This window comes from Trematomus bernacchii, unplaced genomic scaffold, assembly GCF_902827165.1.
Source record: "Trematomus bernacchii unplaced genomic scaffold, fTreBer1.1, whole genome shotgun sequence".
In the NCBI taxonomy this organism is placed as follows: Eukaryota; Metazoa; Chordata; class Actinopteri; order Perciformes; family Nototheniidae; genus Trematomus; species Trematomus bernacchii.
The window spans coordinates 1048777-1066424 of NW_022988058.1; the positions used below are offsets into that span (position 1 = coordinate 1048777).

General features: G+C 42.2%; 1 protein-coding gene across 2 annotated transcripts in view; it reads left to right on the forward strand.

Annotated features, from left to right (window-relative positions):
* pam (peptidylglycine alpha-amidating monooxygenase) overlaps positions 1–11314 on the forward strand; it is a 96411-nt gene extending 85097 nt beyond the window's left edge. The window contains exons 23-26 of one of the 2 annotated variants that reach the window (XM_034120229.1): positions 1829–1879; positions 1986–2228; positions 2888–2947; positions 10172–10350. In XM_034120229.1, coding sequence (XP_033976120.1) covers positions 1829–1879; positions 1986–2228; positions 2888–2947; positions 10172–10350 — 533 coding nt within the window. Of the gene's footprint in view, positions 1–1828; positions 1880–1985; positions 2229–2887; positions 2948–10171 lie in introns of both variants that reach the window. The other variant, XM_034120228.1, reaches the window with a different exon arrangement.
* Positions 11315–17648: the final 6334 nt, after the last annotated feature.

The following is a 17648-nucleotide window of genomic DNA, read 5'->3' on the forward strand; positions in this document are numbered from 1 at the left end:
TGTCTATTATCCATTCAAGGGTGGTTTTCACTAGTAGTCATTTTTTCTTTTACTATGTTCAATCTGAATTTACTTTAAAGGGGACCTATCATGCAAAATGCACTTTTGTACGTCTTTTATACATGAATATGTGTCCCCGGTGTTCCAGGGAACTCACCAAGTGTCAGAAAACACAACCCTCTCTATTTTCCTCCATACCCAAATCTCTAAAAAAGGGGCTGCAACGGATCTGATCAAAACTGATCCAGATTTGAACACTGTCCTGACGTCAGGACGGTGGCGCTACGGCTATTGGGCCAACTCCACCAATCAGGAGGAGACAGCCACGGCCATTGCCGTTCGAAAGCGCTGGAGACGCTGTAGTACATATGCCAGGCCAGTAGATGGTGCTGTTCTCACTGAATCTGCCCTTGCAGAGCAGAGCTAAATAAAAAGTGCAAATTGAGCGAAATGAGGCATGGCTAAAATGCATGATCTGTTTGGTATTTTGAAAACAGAAACGTATAAATATACCTTATATAGGTATGGCCCTACAATATATAATTTAAATATACCATGATAGGTCCACTTTAAAATAAAAACATCTATATTGATTCTGACTTTTCTACATCCAACTCGCAGGTGGATCATTGCTTTGAGAAAAAAGATTATTAATGTACCCCTTTTAGAAGTGAAGATATAGTCATTTGTTCTGGACATGTCATTTTCGAGCCTGAGACCTGAAAAACAGGCTTGGGGTTTAACAGGTTAAATAACAAAAAGATACATAATTGGATTTTGAAAACAAATCCCACACTAAAATTCCACAAATGTATTTTTATTTATGGATATTTTATTAATCACTCCCCTTTTAAACTGTATTTGTTATTTATTTACTGTCCTACACATTGGAATGATTTCTTACCTTGTTTTTTACAACTATATTAAATAGATAAAGGTGTGCATTGGAAATATTTGTTTACATAGATGACCAAACAATTTGAGACCCACTCAGAGAGTCCTTTACCTCACAGTGCTGTAGTTATCAGCCTCTCAGTCTGACAGGAGAGAGCTCTCCCTCCACCTTGTTGTATTAACTGCTCTTTATAGCCGTTAGCGCAACTAGCACCAGAAGCTAACAAATAACAACAATCCCAGTAACTGGTGCGCGCTCTCTCTCGCTCGCTCACTGTCATAAAATGCGCTCGTGCCACACACACATACACACAGAGGATGTGTGCTCCTAAGTGGAGATGACGGCTTGCGTTAAAAAGTAATAATAAATACATTTGAAAAGTGGATGTGACACAAACGGGATGCCTCCTCGGCATCACAGATGTCCGAGTTATCCAGTGTGTCGATTTCACGGGCATTTCGTCGGACGTCTGCACTGAGGAGAGCAGCTGCCACGGCAAGTTGTTGTTCTAGATAGTGTTCAATCATGTCCAGACTGCTGTTCCAGCGAATCAAATCAAAATGAGTTCACGCCCTCTGCTGTTTAATAAATTGCATCGCAATTCATTTTTTAGCTCAACCGATTTTAATCTTAACGCATCTGTACCGATTTTTAACCGATTCACGATGCATAGTTACATCCCTAATATGAAATCTTAGTTGTAGTGGCTCTGCAGATGAACTGTCTACCTGTCTACCTCCCCGGGCGCTGTACAATAGCTGCCTGTACTAGAATGGGTTAAATGCAGAGACCAACTTTCACTGTGTGTGCTGTATGCATGTGTGTGTGACCATTCATCCTCCAATTCTATGTTCTATGTTATTAAACTGTGCAGTCTTATTCCACTACTGGATTTAACAAATACCTACATTTTTTTCCATCTTCATTTTTCAGAGTTACATCGGTCTGTCAAGAAAGCTGGAATCGAGGTTCAAGAACTTGAAGGTGTGTATTTTTAAATGTTACAGTTTTAATACTATAATGATAATAAGAGGGCCTGAAATCAGGCATCAATGAAACCCTGTTATTAACATACTTTCTCTCTAAATAGAAATGGAGACGTTTGTCCAGACTAAACTGAGGCCGGAGCACAACATGTCGAAGGCAGCAGCCGTCCAAGAGAAGCAAACTGTGGCTCGGCATGAAGCCTACACAGAAGCAGCAGAGAAGAAGAAGAGTGCAGCTCAGCCCAGCAGGGGGCAGGCTGTTCTGCCAGCCATCATCACCACCCTGCTGCTCGTCCCTCTGCTGCTGCTGCTCTCCACTGGACTCTTCATCTGCTGGAGGAAAAACAGTATGTATAAGCCCAAAGCTTTGAAGTTGAATCTACCAAATAAAGGAAGAATTACATTACATTTACATTGAGCCTGACAGGAGTCTTTTGTAGGATGTGTGCACTTTGAGGACCGAGACTAAAGGAGTTAATCGCCTTAGCAGAGCAGTGAAAAGTTGGCTTTGAAATAAATTATGTCTAAGATTGTGGTTATACATTTATAGATTGTGTTAGCTCCTGATTAGATCACACTTTTTCAAAAGAAGAGAACGTTACCATTACAGCTGTGGGTGTGGTCTGTAGCAGGTCAGGATTTAAGTTCAGATCGTCATGAAAGACAGTGAATTGGTGCTTCTTCAGGCTGCTATGCTTGGTTGTGAAACACTGTTGAATCAGTTTTTTTATTCAGGCCACGATCCGTTGTCGTTTTTGGCCAAACCCCAGTGTTGTAAATGTGTGACCTTTAGGTCAAGCACATGTCAGTGTGAGCAGAGTGTGCCCACTGAGAGGACAAAAAAAGCACACATCTTGACCGGGTGTTTGAATCTCATGTTGAGGTCAATGTTGGAAAAGTTTACAAAGATAAAACGTTATAATAATACCATTTTAAAACAGGTCTTTGGTGCTCTTAATATTAAATTCCGCTCAATATCATAGAATACAATATTTTTTGTCTGCAGACCGATGTGAGGTAAAATCCGAACCCAGCTCTGTGGGAGGAATCTGGGGGAAAATAAGAGGTAAGTCATTAATGATAACTAAAATAAAACCTTTTACACACTGAATATTGTATTTGACCTGGGCAGGATTCCCATTTTCAAATTATATTCAGAATATTTCAATTCAGAAATACTGAATACTACATTTCTTTTCTTTCTTTTTTTTAACTGTTTGTTTTAATTTTTCATATCACAAGACATTGTGACATAGAACTTTCCATTCAGATGACCCACATTTACATGAAAAAACTAAGTACAGCAAATCATTTTATAATGTAAATGAAATACAAATGAATATAAAGAAATACATAAATACAGAGAGACAAAATAAATACAAATAATAATAATAATAATAATTAAAGCTGCAAGCAGCGTTGAGCGGGTCTTCGACGCTCCGCAGGCTGTTGTCCGCACGTCGAGGTATCATGCAGGAGTTTTCCGGACTCGGCCGTTGGCAAACGTGGGAAGTTTCAGGCCGATCGGACAACGTAAATGGGAGTTACAGCAGTATCATACAGTAAACATTGTGTTTGATGGCGAGTGATCTATCGCCATGGCAACGGCATATGATGACATCCCAGAATTGGCGTAGAGCTGTTGAGGGGCGGACTAGTAGTCGTCATCTGAAGTCTGGTGCAGTTTGGACCATTTTCCAATGACTTAAGACAACATTGTGTTTTATGGCGAAGGATGCGTTGCCATGGAAACGGCATATGATGACATCCCATAATTGGCATAGTGCTGTTGAGGGGCGGACTAGTAGCCGTCATCTGAAGTCTGGTGCAGTTTGGACCATTTTCAATTGACTTAAGACAACATTGTGTTTTACGGCTAGGGATGCGTTGCCATGGAAACGGCATACGGTGAGATCTCAGATTTCACCTAGAGCTGTTGAGGGCCGGACTACTAGCCATCATCTGAAGTGTGGTGCAGTTTGGAACATTTTCCATTGACTTAAGACAACATCGTGTTTTACGGCGAGGGATCCGTTGCCATGGAAACGGCATACGGTGAGATCTCAGATTTCACGTAGAGCTGTTGAGGGCCGGACCAGTAACTGTCATCTGAAGTCTGGTGCAGTTTGGAAGCTTTTCCATTGACTTAAGAGAACTTCGTGTTTAACGGCGAGTGATTCGTTGCCATGGAAACGGCATATGATGACATCCCAGAATTGGCGTAGAGCTGTTGAGTGCTGGACCATTAACTGTCATCTGATGTCTGGTGCAGTGTGGACCATTTCCCATTGACTTAAGACAACATTGTGTTTTATGGCGAGGAATGCGTTGCCATGGCAACGGCATATGATGAGATCTCAGATTTCACTTAGAGCTGTTGAGGGCCGGACCATTAACTGTCATCTGAAGTCTGGTGCCGTTTTGAACCTTTTCCATTGAATTAAGACAACATTGTGTTTTACGGCGAGGGATGCGTTGCCATGGTAACGCCATATTAAGTAACATAAACTTTGACGTAGAGCTGTTCAGGGCCGCAGTGTTAACCATCATGTGAAGTTTGGTGGCGTTGTGAGCATGTCAGTTTCAGTTATGACATCATCGTATTCCATGGCGTTTGATGGGCCTAGCATCGAGCGAACGCGAACTTTGGCGCCAAATAACGGCTGTGCCGTGCGAAAGAAAAAAACTTCCGTGATAACTTTTAATTGCCCATGTCTCGAGATGCTACCCGACGAATTTCGAGTCGTACGGATAAAGTCCCTGGGAGAAGATAGATTTCGTGCGGAGGACGAAAAACGCGATAAATCGCGTTTTTCCGACTCCAAATTCAAAATGGCCGGCTTCCTGTACGTTATTTTACACCCCTCCAAGAGGCTTTTTGGTTTGTCTCCGCACTCTAGATATGCGTAGCGAGTTTCGTTCGTTTACGTGAAAGTTAAAGTGGGGGGAGTTTAGGTTAAAAACGGAAGTGGGCGTGGCCTACGCAATTTTTGACGCAAAGTTCCGGAACCAATTACACATCTGAAGTTGCACCACTTCTGACGCGCGTGCAAAATTTGGTGAGTTTTCACATATGTTGCGGGGGTCAAAGGTTTATCGGTCGCTGCGCGACCGATTTCAATAGGGTCTTCGCCGACCTAGGTCTCAGACCCTAATAATAATTAAAGCTGCAAGCAGCGTTGAGCGGGTCTTCCACGATCCGCAGGCTGTTGTCCGCACGTCGAGGTGTGTGTGTAGGTGTCTCGAGGACTCGGCCGTTGGCAAACGTGGGAAGTTTCAGGCCGATCGGACAACGTACATGGGATTTACAGCAGTATCGTAAACATTGTGTTTGATGGCGAGTGATCTGTCGCCATGGCAACGGCATTTGATGACACCCCATAATTGGCGTAGAGCTGTTGAGGGCCGGACCATTAACTGTCATCTGAAGTCTGGTGCAGTTTGGAACCTTTTCCAATGACTTAAGACAACATCGTGTTTTATGGCGAGTGATTCGTTGCCATGGAAACGGCATGCGATGAGATCTCATATTTCACGTAGAGCTGTTGAGGGCCGGACCATTAACTGTCATCTGAAGTCTGGTGCCGTTTGGAACCTTTTCCATTGAATTAAGACAACATCGTGTTTTATGGCGAGTGATGCGTTGCCATGGAAACGGCATATGATGACATCCCATAATTGGCGTAGAGCTGTTGAGGGCCGGACCATTAACTGTCATCTGAAGTCTGGTGCCGTTTGGAACCTTTTCCATTGATTTAAGACAACATCGTGTTTTATGGCGAGTGATGCGTTGCCATGGAAACGGCATACGGTGAGATCTCAGATTTCACGTAGAGCTGTTGAGGGCCGGACCATTAACTGTCATCTGAAGTCTGGTGCAGTTTGGAACCTTTTCCAATGACTTAAGACAACATTGTGTTTTATGGCGAAGGATGCGTTGCCATGGAAACGGCATATGATGACATCCCATAATTGGCGGAGAGCTGTTGAGGGCCGGACCATTAACTGTCATCTGAAGTCTGGTACAATTTGGAAGTTTTTCCATTGAGTTAGGACAACACCGTTGTTCATGGCGAGGGATCTGTCGCCATGGCAACAGCATATGATGACATCCCATAATTGGCGTAGAGCTGTTGAGGGCCGGACCATTAACTGTCATCTGAAGTCTGGTGCAGTTTGGAACCTTTTCCAATGACTTAAGACAACTTTGTGTTTTATGGCGAGGGATTCGTTGCCATGGCAACAGCTTTTGAGGAAAACTCACTTTTGTCATATTGAGGTGTTGAGGGCCGGACCATTAACTGTCATCTGAAGTCTGGTGCAGTTTGGACCATTTTTCATTGACTTAAGACAACATTGTGTTTTACGGCAAGGGATGCGTTGCCATGGAAACGGCATACGGTGAGATCTCAGATTTCACGTAGAGCTGTTGGGGCATGGACCGGTGATATAAAAGTGAAGATTGGGGGACGATGGGACCGTGTCCATTGGAGTTAGAGCGACACCGTGTTTTATGGCGAGGGATTCGTTGCCATGGTAACACCATATTAAGTAACATCACATTTGACGTAGAGCTGTTCAGGGCCGCAGTGTTAACCATCATGTGAAGTTTGGTGGCGTTCTGAGCATGTCAGTTGGTGTTATGACATCATCGTGTTCCATGGCGAAGGATGGGCCTAGCATCGAGCAAACGCAAACTTTGGCGCTAAATAACGGCTGCGCCGTGCGAAAGAAAAAAAGTTCCGTGATAACTTTGAATTGCCCATGTCTCGAGACGCTACCCGACGAATTTCGAGTCGTACGGATAAAGTCCCTGGGAGAAGATAGATTTTGTGCGGAGGACGAAAAACGCGATAAATCGCGTTTTTTGACGCCTTTTTCGACGCCAAATTCAAAATGGCCGACTTCCTGTACGTTATTTTATACCCCTCCAAGAGGCTTTTTTGTTTGTCTCCGCACCTTAGATATGCTTAGCGAGTTTCGTTCGGTTACGTGAAAGCCCACGTGACTGGGCTCGCGCGGACTATTTGCCGTCACTATTTCCGAACCTTTTCTGTGCTTTTGTCGGTCGTTTTCCCTGTTTTTGGGTGTTTTTCGCAGGTTTATCGGTCGCTGCGCGACCGATTTCAATAGGGTCTTCGCCGACCTAGGTCTCAGACCCTAATAATACAACATAATTTATATTTGTACAAAGACCAGACAGTTCTCATATTATTAATCTTTAACACAGTTTAGTTAGAACTATCCTTATCAGCTAGTGAGACAACCAGGTATCTTTCAACACCATTCCAACTTTGGGTAAAGGAGTCCATTTTTATTTGTAGACTTGCAGTCATTGTGTAAACCTGTTTAAGTCTGTGCTTTCACTGAATTATTGTCAGAGGTTTTGCCTGTTCCAGTTCACAGTTATCATCTTCTTGGCGATCAATAAGAGTATCCGTAAGTTGTACCTCTGGTCTGTATTGTATGTCTCTGTACATCTAGCTTCAAGTAAGAACAACATAGGAACTACTGGGACAGGCGCTTCAAGTATAATTGAAATGTCCTCTTTAACCGATTTCCAAAATCTTTCAATTGCTGGGCAGTCCCAAATAATATGTATAGTGTCCCCTATTTTTCCAAATTTCATCCAGCATAACGCAACCAATGGTCCTTGTTCATACTTAGACATTATGAAAGGAGTGTTCAATTCCTGACCTTCAGCTTCCAATCAAATTCTTTCCATTACTGACTATTAATTCCTTGTGCCCATCCTGTTTCTTGTATTTTCTAATCCAGGCCACTATTACAGTTAACTGAGCAGCCCATTTAAAATGTTTTAAATTTGGCAAGCCCAAGCCTCCCTTATCATTAGGTAGGAAAAAAGAGTTTAAGTCTTACTCTGGGTCACTTATTCTGCCAAATAAAAGTAGAAATTAACTTATTTAACATGTTGAAGATGGAGGTTGGAATTCCCACAGGAAGAGATTGAAATAGGAGGAGTAATCATGGAAGCAGGTTCATTCTTATCGTCTCCACCCTTCCAAATAATATGAGGGGAGTGAGTGTTTTATAAAAAGCTAAATGTCATCCGCAAAAGGGCTATTTAGTATATTAACCCTCCCATATCCGCTCTTCCTTGAATCTTTATATTTAGGCGTATAGCCTCTGCTAATACTGAGTGCGAAAAGAAGCGGTGACATTAAATTGCCCTACCTCACACCCCTCTCTACATTAAACAAATCAGAACAATGACCATTAACTCTTATTATTGATTTATGATTTTTATAAAACAAATTGATGCAAATCAACTCTATCAAATGCCTTCTAAGCATCTAGGCCAGGGGTGAAAATATACGAAGGGCTGGGCCCCTCACTAGAGGTTAGGTATATTGCCTCATAAGTTAAGTTATAAGTTAGCAAAATCAATCAAATGTAGGTACATTTTGCTTAATCAGCCAAATTAATTCAATTATTTTGGTTTACTGAAACTTCCATGAACCAGTCTTACCGTGTCCCTTTGGTGTTAACCTCCTGTCCGTCTTCTGTCTATTTCCTCTTGAAATAATAATTAGAATTTCTTTAGTTTTCAAAATAGTGCCTTTTTTCCCATCAGCTGTAATTAATAGTTTCAGGGTGCGTACGGGTGCTGGAAATCCTTGAAAATGCTTGAAATTGTACGAGGTGTTTTCAAGGTTTGAAAAGTGCTTGAATTTTGGGAATGGTGCTTGAATTTGGGATAAAGTGCTTGAAATTGTAAATGCTTTACTTCGCTTTTTAGATTAAAAGAAAATAAAGAAGTCTGAGCGCGCTTAATTGCTTTGCTTTTACATAAAACAGCTCCGCTCCGACCTTCCCGCGCAATACGCGTGACCGGCAAGTGTTTTTGTTACGTGTGTGACCTGGGCATTCTGATGAGAGTGATAGATGACAGTATGCCAGGAGGTTGCCGTTTCAACGAGCGTTGGCTAGCAGAAGACAAATACAAGCCATGGCTAAGACGAGGGTCAAGCGAAGCCCAAGAGTAGCCTCCTGCAAAGTGTGCAACAATAACGATGCGAGAGTCTGCGCTGACGAGCCACACACCACATGAAAGGTACGCCAGAGTAGAGCATTTTAGATTAGGCTATCGTTGCATGTAAAATACATGACACTTTTCTCTGTGCGCGGCAAAACAAGCTCGCCAAAATGGCTTCACTAGTCTGGCAGTATTTTAAGTGTCCGAAAATGACAGTAAAATAGCGGTATGCAACGTGTGTGTGAAGCAGAAATCCTGCAGCTCCACCCGCTTGTGACGGACCGGTGAGCGGAGCAGAACACAAATTAAGAGTTAGACCTAACACACTTAGCTATTTGATCTACCTCTGGAACAAGCTAAACTAGTTATAAATATATTTATTCTTCACTGTCGGGTCGCTCATTACTGGATCAGTGAGCTGCAGGAGATACTGACGGGCTGTCAAGAGAGGGGGAGAGAGGAAAAGAGAGCGATATCGGTATCGGCCGATACTGATTCCGGCGATCGGCTCCAAAATTGGCGATCGGAGCATCCCTAATAATTGTATATGATATGTTTTATAATGATTGATCATGAAAGTGTTCTCAAAGCTGGTAAAGGTGCAGCTAGTTTGAATGACTTTGTATACTGCAGGATAGCTTGTGAATTTACTCCAGGTGGAACTACAGTCTGATTTAACACTTGATTATATTTCACATCATTCATCCACACCTGTAAAGTAACTAAAGGTATTAAATACATGTAGTGGAGTAGAAGTACACCATTTACCTCTGACTTATGTTTACTGCCAACCTAAAAGTACCTCAAAAATAGTAATCAATAATATATTGAAAAGTTATTTGGCTGATTGTTTTATATTGGCTCAGCCAGGTTATATGGGATGCCCAGTCTACGTACAGATGGGTCACTCATTTTGAAATATTAAACTTAGTTTTCTTTTCTAACATTTTTAATTTTTCATCTTCATGTAGAATGCTATTATGAAACACACATTTGGTTGTTTATATAGCATAAAGAACATCTGATTTAATGTGAGGTAGGGAAATAATCATTTGAGTATAAGTATGAGTATATAAATATGTAATTTACAACAGCTGTAAGATGCTTGAAAAGCTTGAGAATGCACCTTGAAAATGCTTGAAAAGTGCTTGAATTTGACTTTGGAAAAGGTGTAAGAACCCTGTAGTTTAGAACCTGAACATCATCCCTAATACTCCACGAGAAGGAATCATTTGTATTTGTGAAACTGTTCATCATTTGGTGGTTGGTGATTGTGTTTGCCCGTGTGTTCAGGTAAAGCTGTGGGCAGTCTGAACCTGGGGAACTTCTTTGCGTCGCATAAGGGTTACAGTCGCCAGGGCTTCGACCAGCTGAGCACTGAGGGCAGCGACCAGGACAGACACGATGTTGACAGCAGCGACTCGGAGAACGAGGAGTACTCCGCTCTGCCGCCGCCTCACCCCCCCTCTTAGACTCTTTGGCCAGTCACCAAGCTCCTGCTTACAGTGCTGAGTGTATGCTTTTCATCACGTGTCTAACCGTTGTAAAGCTGCCAATCTTATTATTTATATATTTAAAAATGTGCTGTATATAAAGATAATTTAAACATTAATGTAATTGAATCGTGGTCTTGATAAAGCGTGGTCTTGGTAATTCATTTCACACATTTCACTATGAAAGATTGTTTTCCCCAAATCAAACTTGCATTGAGTAAAACCATTAGCACAGCTCTAATGATTTGGCCTTAGATCCAGCCTTAAAACAAGACCAAATCTCCCAATGGCTTAAGCCAGTGTTTTTCAACCTTTTTTGAGCCAAGGCACATTTTTTACATTAAAGAAATCTTGAGTCCCACCACCAACCAAAAGTGTAACAAAATGACAAATTTACAATGACAATTGACTAATTGTCATTGTAAATTTGACAATTAGTCAATTGTCTCTCAATTTATTTATGCTCTCTCAATTTATTTATACTCACTCAGTGTGAAACCTGGGAGTGTTTAGATGAACACAAAGCTGATATCCTGGCAGGAACTGAAGAAAGGCACACACAAAGCTCTTCCTCAACAGCTCGCAGTCTCTCTGTTTTTAGTTTTTATAGCAGTCATGCTTGAAAAGCTCGCTTGGGACCATGACAACTTTTCCCGAGACACCAAGCATAACGGAGTCGGTGCATCAGGATCCCCGGTGAAAGTAAATCCAAACGAAAGATAACTTGCTGTATTTTCTTGAGCTCACCGTTTTTGCTTTCTTTTGACCACCACTCATACCACTCTCTTCATCTCCGTTAGAATGTTGTCCAAGGCCCAGTTTGGAGTCTTTTTCTTTTCATGTTTTAGTTTAATACCATTTCATGCTGAATGTTCTGCCTTCTTTGTATGTGCCATTACAAAATGCATTATGGGATTAAAACAGCTGCTGCTTTTTGAGCTTGTTGATGTCTTTTTGAGTTTATTGATGTCGTGTGTGTGTGTGTGTGTGTGTGTGTGTGTGTGTGTGTGTGTGTGTGTGTGTGTGTGGTGTGTGTGTGTGTGTGTGTGTGTGTGTGTGTGTGTGTGTGTGTGTGTGTGTGTGTGTGTGTGTGTGTGTGTGTGTGTGTGTGTGTGTGTGTGTGTGTGTGTGTGTGTGTGTGTGTGTGTGTGTGTGTGTGTGTGTGTGTGTGTGTGTCTGTGTGGCTACAAACATACATGGAACCAGCTGTTTTTGTTTTAAATTTGAAGAAATAAAGGTTTTAAGCATCTTCATTTGCTAAATGGTAAGCCGTGATTGAAATGATATGATGTGTTGCAAACGGGCTAAAACATGAAAAAAGTGTTTGTGTGGTGGATGTTAATCTGGATATGAATTGCTCTTTGTCAGCTGTGTGATTTTTTGTTTATTGTGAACCTTTTTGCAGGGGTCCGTTGAAAGGCACGCTTCAGACTGCAATAGTTTCTCAACATTTTTAAATCATAATTACCGTGAAATAAAAAATTATGAATTGATCACGTTTCAAAATGTATGGACATGAATAGAACACCAAGAAGATGGCAAAATACATGTTATTTCAAACGTAATGGCAACATTCAATGTACGTTTTTTTGTGAATCAAGTGCTTGAGTCGCAATGCAAAAATGAATTAATAAAACAAGTTCACAGTGCACACCTCAAAAAAGAAAAAAAAAGAAAACTTTTTACTTCTGTTTTCTATGGTTTTACTACATTCGATCTTTCATTGCCTATTCTTAAAATGCATCTAGTATACTTAGATCCTGATGAAATATTTCCATTTCTATCCATATCTATTATATCTGTATATTGTTTGAATTGCATATCCTAGAAATTGCAATTCCGATGTTGCAGTTAAGTGTGAGCAATCAGATTTTATTTTGACACCCTACTTTTTGCTGCAAGAGTAATATTTTGAGTATATATGTTATTTGTGTAATAAAGTTTCTGCAAAGCATCACAGTTTCACAGAGCTTCTTGGATCAGACCATGAATGATTTTTGACCAGTCGTGTATTTTTTTTACACTCAGACATGTAATTCAAGCATTCAAGATGCTACTTTAGAAGTCCTCTCAGGTTTTTTTTTCATTTTTCACAACATTATCTTGGTCACCTTTCACATAACATGCAACCCCCGACGCGTAGTTTGTGTATAATTGTGACGTCTGTAGTCAACGCACTATAAAGGACTACAATTCCCACGGCGCCTGCGCTAAAGCCACAATGATGGGCAACCTGTTGAGAGACGTCGTCGAGGAACAGTTTTTAACCGTACACGTACATGTACATACAAATCGTACAAGTACCCTTTAAGTTATGAAGCATTATCAAGAAAGAAAGAATACCTAAGTTGTTTGTTATTTTATTTGAGTTTTGCCTATTTCTTTTGAATATTGTAAAGCCCTTTGTTGCATGTGCAAAAGTTTGTTATTTTATTTTGAGCAAACACATCGCAACATCATCTAAACCATCGGAGGCCAAGCAACACTTCAAACTGTGAGGAAAGAAACAAGTTAGTCTGTTTAAGGTGTCTAGTGGCTTAATGGAAAGACAAGGAAGGAAGCCACGACAGTGCCTTTCATGGGTTATTGACCGGTCTCTTCCCACCGGAGGCTACTGCAAGCATGACAGTCTTCACCGGGCTCTTCACAGGGGTCTCGCTACCGGAGGTTACTGGGGACTGCACGACAGTCTTCACCGGGCTCTTCACAGGGGTCTCGCTACCGGAGGCTACTGCAAGCATGACAGTCTTCACCGGGCTCTTCACAGGGGTCTCGCTACCGGAGGCTACTGCAAGCATGACAGTCTTCACCGGGCTCTTCACAGGGGTATTGCTGCCTGAGGCTACTGTGTTTATGCCGGAGGTACTTGGGATTGCCAGGCCCTTAAATCGTATACATTCGTCCTCTTCCTCAAGAACAGCAGCACTCTGCTTCCTGGGTTTAGCTCCTTTTTCAGCCTGGAGCGCAGGGTCTTCACCTCATCATTGAGGGCATCCTTCTGAGCCCTCAATGCCACATTTTCCAGCATCACCTGCCTGCAGTCCTCGTTGTCACACTCGGTATGTGGGGAGAAGGGTGGAGGGTGCCCAGGGTATTCCTCCTCATTGTCTATATCCAATGATGTAGCCATTCCAATGATGGGGTTAGTCTCACGGAGGTCATGGAGCAACTGCAGTGCCACACTATGCTTCAGCCTTGCCATGACCTGATGTGCCTCATGTCGGGAGAACTCAGGGTGGTCATGTTTTACATGACGGTCCAGTCTCTTCCCAGCGTACGAACACCCAGCGATGGGACAGGGTTTGGTCCGAACATTTATCCTTCCACTGGCTATTTTCAGGAGGATTCCCCTCTCCTCCAAGTTCCGCACTGCATGCTTGTGCTTAAGGTGTTTGTTCAACGCCAGATAGAAGAGTCTGCACACCGGGCATTCGGATGACATCCTTACTGAAACACACACAATGAATTTGATCAAAATGATGTTCTAGTTCTCCGTTTATATGCGTTAGCGTGACCGGTGATTGCGACACTGGGTCCGATGCATCAATTCATGGTGCATGGACCAAGGGAGGTATTGGGTTACCACCGGATCAGATGGTCCCACCTCCGCACCAACGCGGGGCTGGTGATGGCAACATTGGGTCCGATGCATCAATTCATGGTGCACAGACCAAGGGAGGGCTTGGGTTACCACCGGGTTGGATGGTCCCACCTCCGCACCAACGCGGGGCTGGTGATGGCAACATTGGGTCCGATGCATCAATTCATGGTGCACAGACCAAGGGAGGGCTTAGGTTACCACCGGGTTGGATGGTCCCACCTCCGCACCAACGCGGGGCTGGTGATGGCAACATTGGGTCCGATGCATCAATGCATGGTGCCCCGACCATGAGAGGGTTTGGGGTGCCCCGGAACCAGGCACCACCCCAGCAGGGTTGTATGGTCAAAGGAGGAAAGAGTGATAGAACCGGGGTAAAGCAAAGAAAGTGACAATAGTGACTTGTGAGGCGGCCAGAGAGTCTGTCATATCTCGGTCCTATCCTCCAGGCAACACTGTGGCCAAAACTGGGTGAAAATGCCCAAAAAGTAAAACAAACAAAAATAATTAATCCATGGAAAAATGCATGAAAATGAAAAAAGTGTCCAAAAATAGTGCCTCATGAGTTCAAAAGTTTGCAGTTCAAATATTCTGCTGCTTTCCCAAGCCTTTTTACTTTCTTTTATCATCTTAATACAAATTCATTCACTACTACTTACATCTGATATTTAACTCCTTCAGCCTATTTTCAGCTGCAGAAACCATTCAACTATTACATTATTCAGCTATTTCAGGACATCAAGGCTATACATCAGGGGTAGGCAAGTAAGTTTGGCCGTGGGCCAATTTTTTGCTGAGCCACAAGATGGCGGGCCAGAACATAATCAAAGCCTAATTCAAGGAATTGATTTTGGTAAGAGGGCGCAGCGCCCCTGTTCCCCGGTTCAGAAAAAACTCTGATATCGCTGATAACCCTCCCCACCAACACTCTGATGCGCAGTCAGATCCGCTGATTGGTTCACTGATGATATAGGCGCCCAATCCAGAGCCTCTGGAAAGACCCGCCCAAAGGGAGGCTCGTCGTCTCTAGCCCCATTTCAGTCCCATGTTAAAAGTCGGCGCTATTATCTGTATTTTAACAGACTTATCTTTTAAATTGAGGTGTATTTATTGTTCTCTTCAAAGTTTATTTTTTTCTGAAATTTTAGGGAGGATGGTCCTCCCTTTCTTCAATGGACGAGCCTCCACTGAGTGAGTTATTAACTAGCAGTGTTATTTAACATACTTTTATTCTGATAAATATTGTCAAGTTCTCTGGGTTTTTGGCATTTATTTGAGTGTTTGCCCACATTTGAGAGGCTTGAGGGGCAACAGAGGACGCATGGACAACTGGAATCCTTTTTCCTTTTCTTTATTTCAACTTTTCAAGGACACATTAGGATTCTTTCAGGTTGAAAACCTTAAAAAAAATACAAAATAAATAAATTACAGCATGTTTTGCTTTGCAATTTATTTAATATATTATAACCTAAATTAATCAGTAACCAAGTATTTTACTCAAACTCAATGTATTTAATAGTTAAAGGGGACCTATCATGCAAAATGCACTTTTGTACGTCTTGTATACATGAATATGTGTCCCCGGTGTTCCAGGGAACTCACCAAGTGTCAGAAAACACAACCCTCTCTATTTTCCTCCATACCCAAATCTCTAAAAAAGGGGCTGCAACGGATCTGATAAAAACTGATCCAGATTTGAACACTGTCCTGACGTCAGGACGGTGGGGCTACGGCTATTGGGCCAACTCTCCACCTATCAGGGGAATGTGGGGTTGGGCCACAGCCGGCCATTGCCGCTCGAAAGCGCTGGAAACGCTGTAGTACATATGCCAGGCCTGTAAGTGGCGCTGTAGTCTGCCACAAAAGCAGCGAAGAAGACTTCCCGCGCATGGTTGCCATGGTTACCCTTCTGTTTATTCTCCGCTGTGGCTTTTGTTCTCCCTCCCCGAGGCAAGCACTGTAATTCTCTCCGGTTAGTCCACCAGCAGATGACAAACACCCACCTCTCCGCCTCTTCCAAGGAACGAGGGGACCGTGCGGCAGAGTTTCAGTTAGGTTTTCTTTCGCCGGTCAAGATGTCCGTTAAAGTTGAAATCTTCCGGACAAAATTAGAAAAGTGCCGGTCAAAGGTCTTCTTTGTTATTTATTGAGCTTTAAAACAAATGAATAACGACTCTATAGGCCTATAATAATATAATAAAACACGGAGGACGGAGAGCTCTTTTTCTCCCCCTCTTCTGATTTGATCAGAGCACGCTCCCCTCTCCTGCAGGGGGGCGCGGTCAGCTGCAGCTCACAGTATCAGCCCCCTGCAAAAACAGGGCTGGAGAACAGCAAATAGAGCGAAATGAGGCATGGCTAAAATGCATCATCTGTTTGGTATTTTGAAAACAGAAACGTATAAATATACCTTATATAGGTATGGCCCTACAATATATCATTTAAATATAGCATGATAGGTGTCCTTTAAATAAGTACTTGAATTGACGTCAGTGCACCCCGCTGCCTGATTATGCCTGTGCTGTATGTCATTCATTCTCAACATAGATAAAACTACAATAAGCATTCTTCAGGTGTAGGTAGATTCTCTATTCGGACATTATAGTCTATATGTGCAACTGTCGGTCCGATGTTGTAAAAAAAAAAAAAAAAAAAAAGAATTCTCAAAATATTTTTTTATTTTTTATTCTCAAAATTACGGGCCAAATATTATTGCTGGCGGGCCAACAATGGCCCGCGGGCCGCCTGTTGCCGACCCATGCTATACATGTTGTAGTTTATACCTTTTTTAAACCTTTTCTTTTAAATATTAAGCTTTTTCTGCATTTTTGTAGCTTAAAGCAGCTACCATTCAGCTAATAACATATTCAGCTTTTTCTGCATTTTCAGCTAAATTCAGCCACAAATGTTCACAGTTTACAGCATTCGCACGTATTTTCTGCAGGAAATGCATTTTCTAGTGTTTATTGTTATCTGCATAGTCTCTTGTCCACACTCCAGTCCAGTTGGTGGCGGTAATGCACCTACAAATTGGTTTGCCAACCGCCAATAAACACCAAAGAAGAAGACGAAGCTCCGTGATGTTAAAGGCACGCACTCGGGGAACCCAACTTGAACGTGTTCTTCATGCTTATCGGACTATCGTGACTCGCTCTGCGGTTAAAACAGACGGTGCAATAATGTGGTTTTGTGGTAAGTGAAATTCGAGTACTTTATTTATGTGTTTTTGATTTTAATCAGCTACGTAATGAATCGTAAGGCTTGGGTTAGCGTGAGGCAGTGGTAGCTAGCTACATCCGTGCTAACGATGCTAATGTAGCCTCCAAGTTGAATCGAAATAGAGAAGTGTTAAGTGGGATAATACTGTAAACAAATGGCTTCTGTTTGAGGTTGGTAAAATAAGGTCATCCTTGTAAGTTAGAGAGATATTTGATTATGTAGGTAACTGCATGCATCGCTAAGGTTAATTTAAATGCACTATGTAGGCAAGCTAACGTCAAATAGTGTTGAATAGCAGCGTAGTGTATGTGAAATCAACCTCACAATAAGATGTGCGTATATTACAATTATTAATGTCATATTTCGAGATGATTACTATATTACAATATGGTTTGTTGAGCTGGAGTTCATTATTGAGCTTACACGTTAACGTCAAATCTGAAGAACGAACCCAAACCTT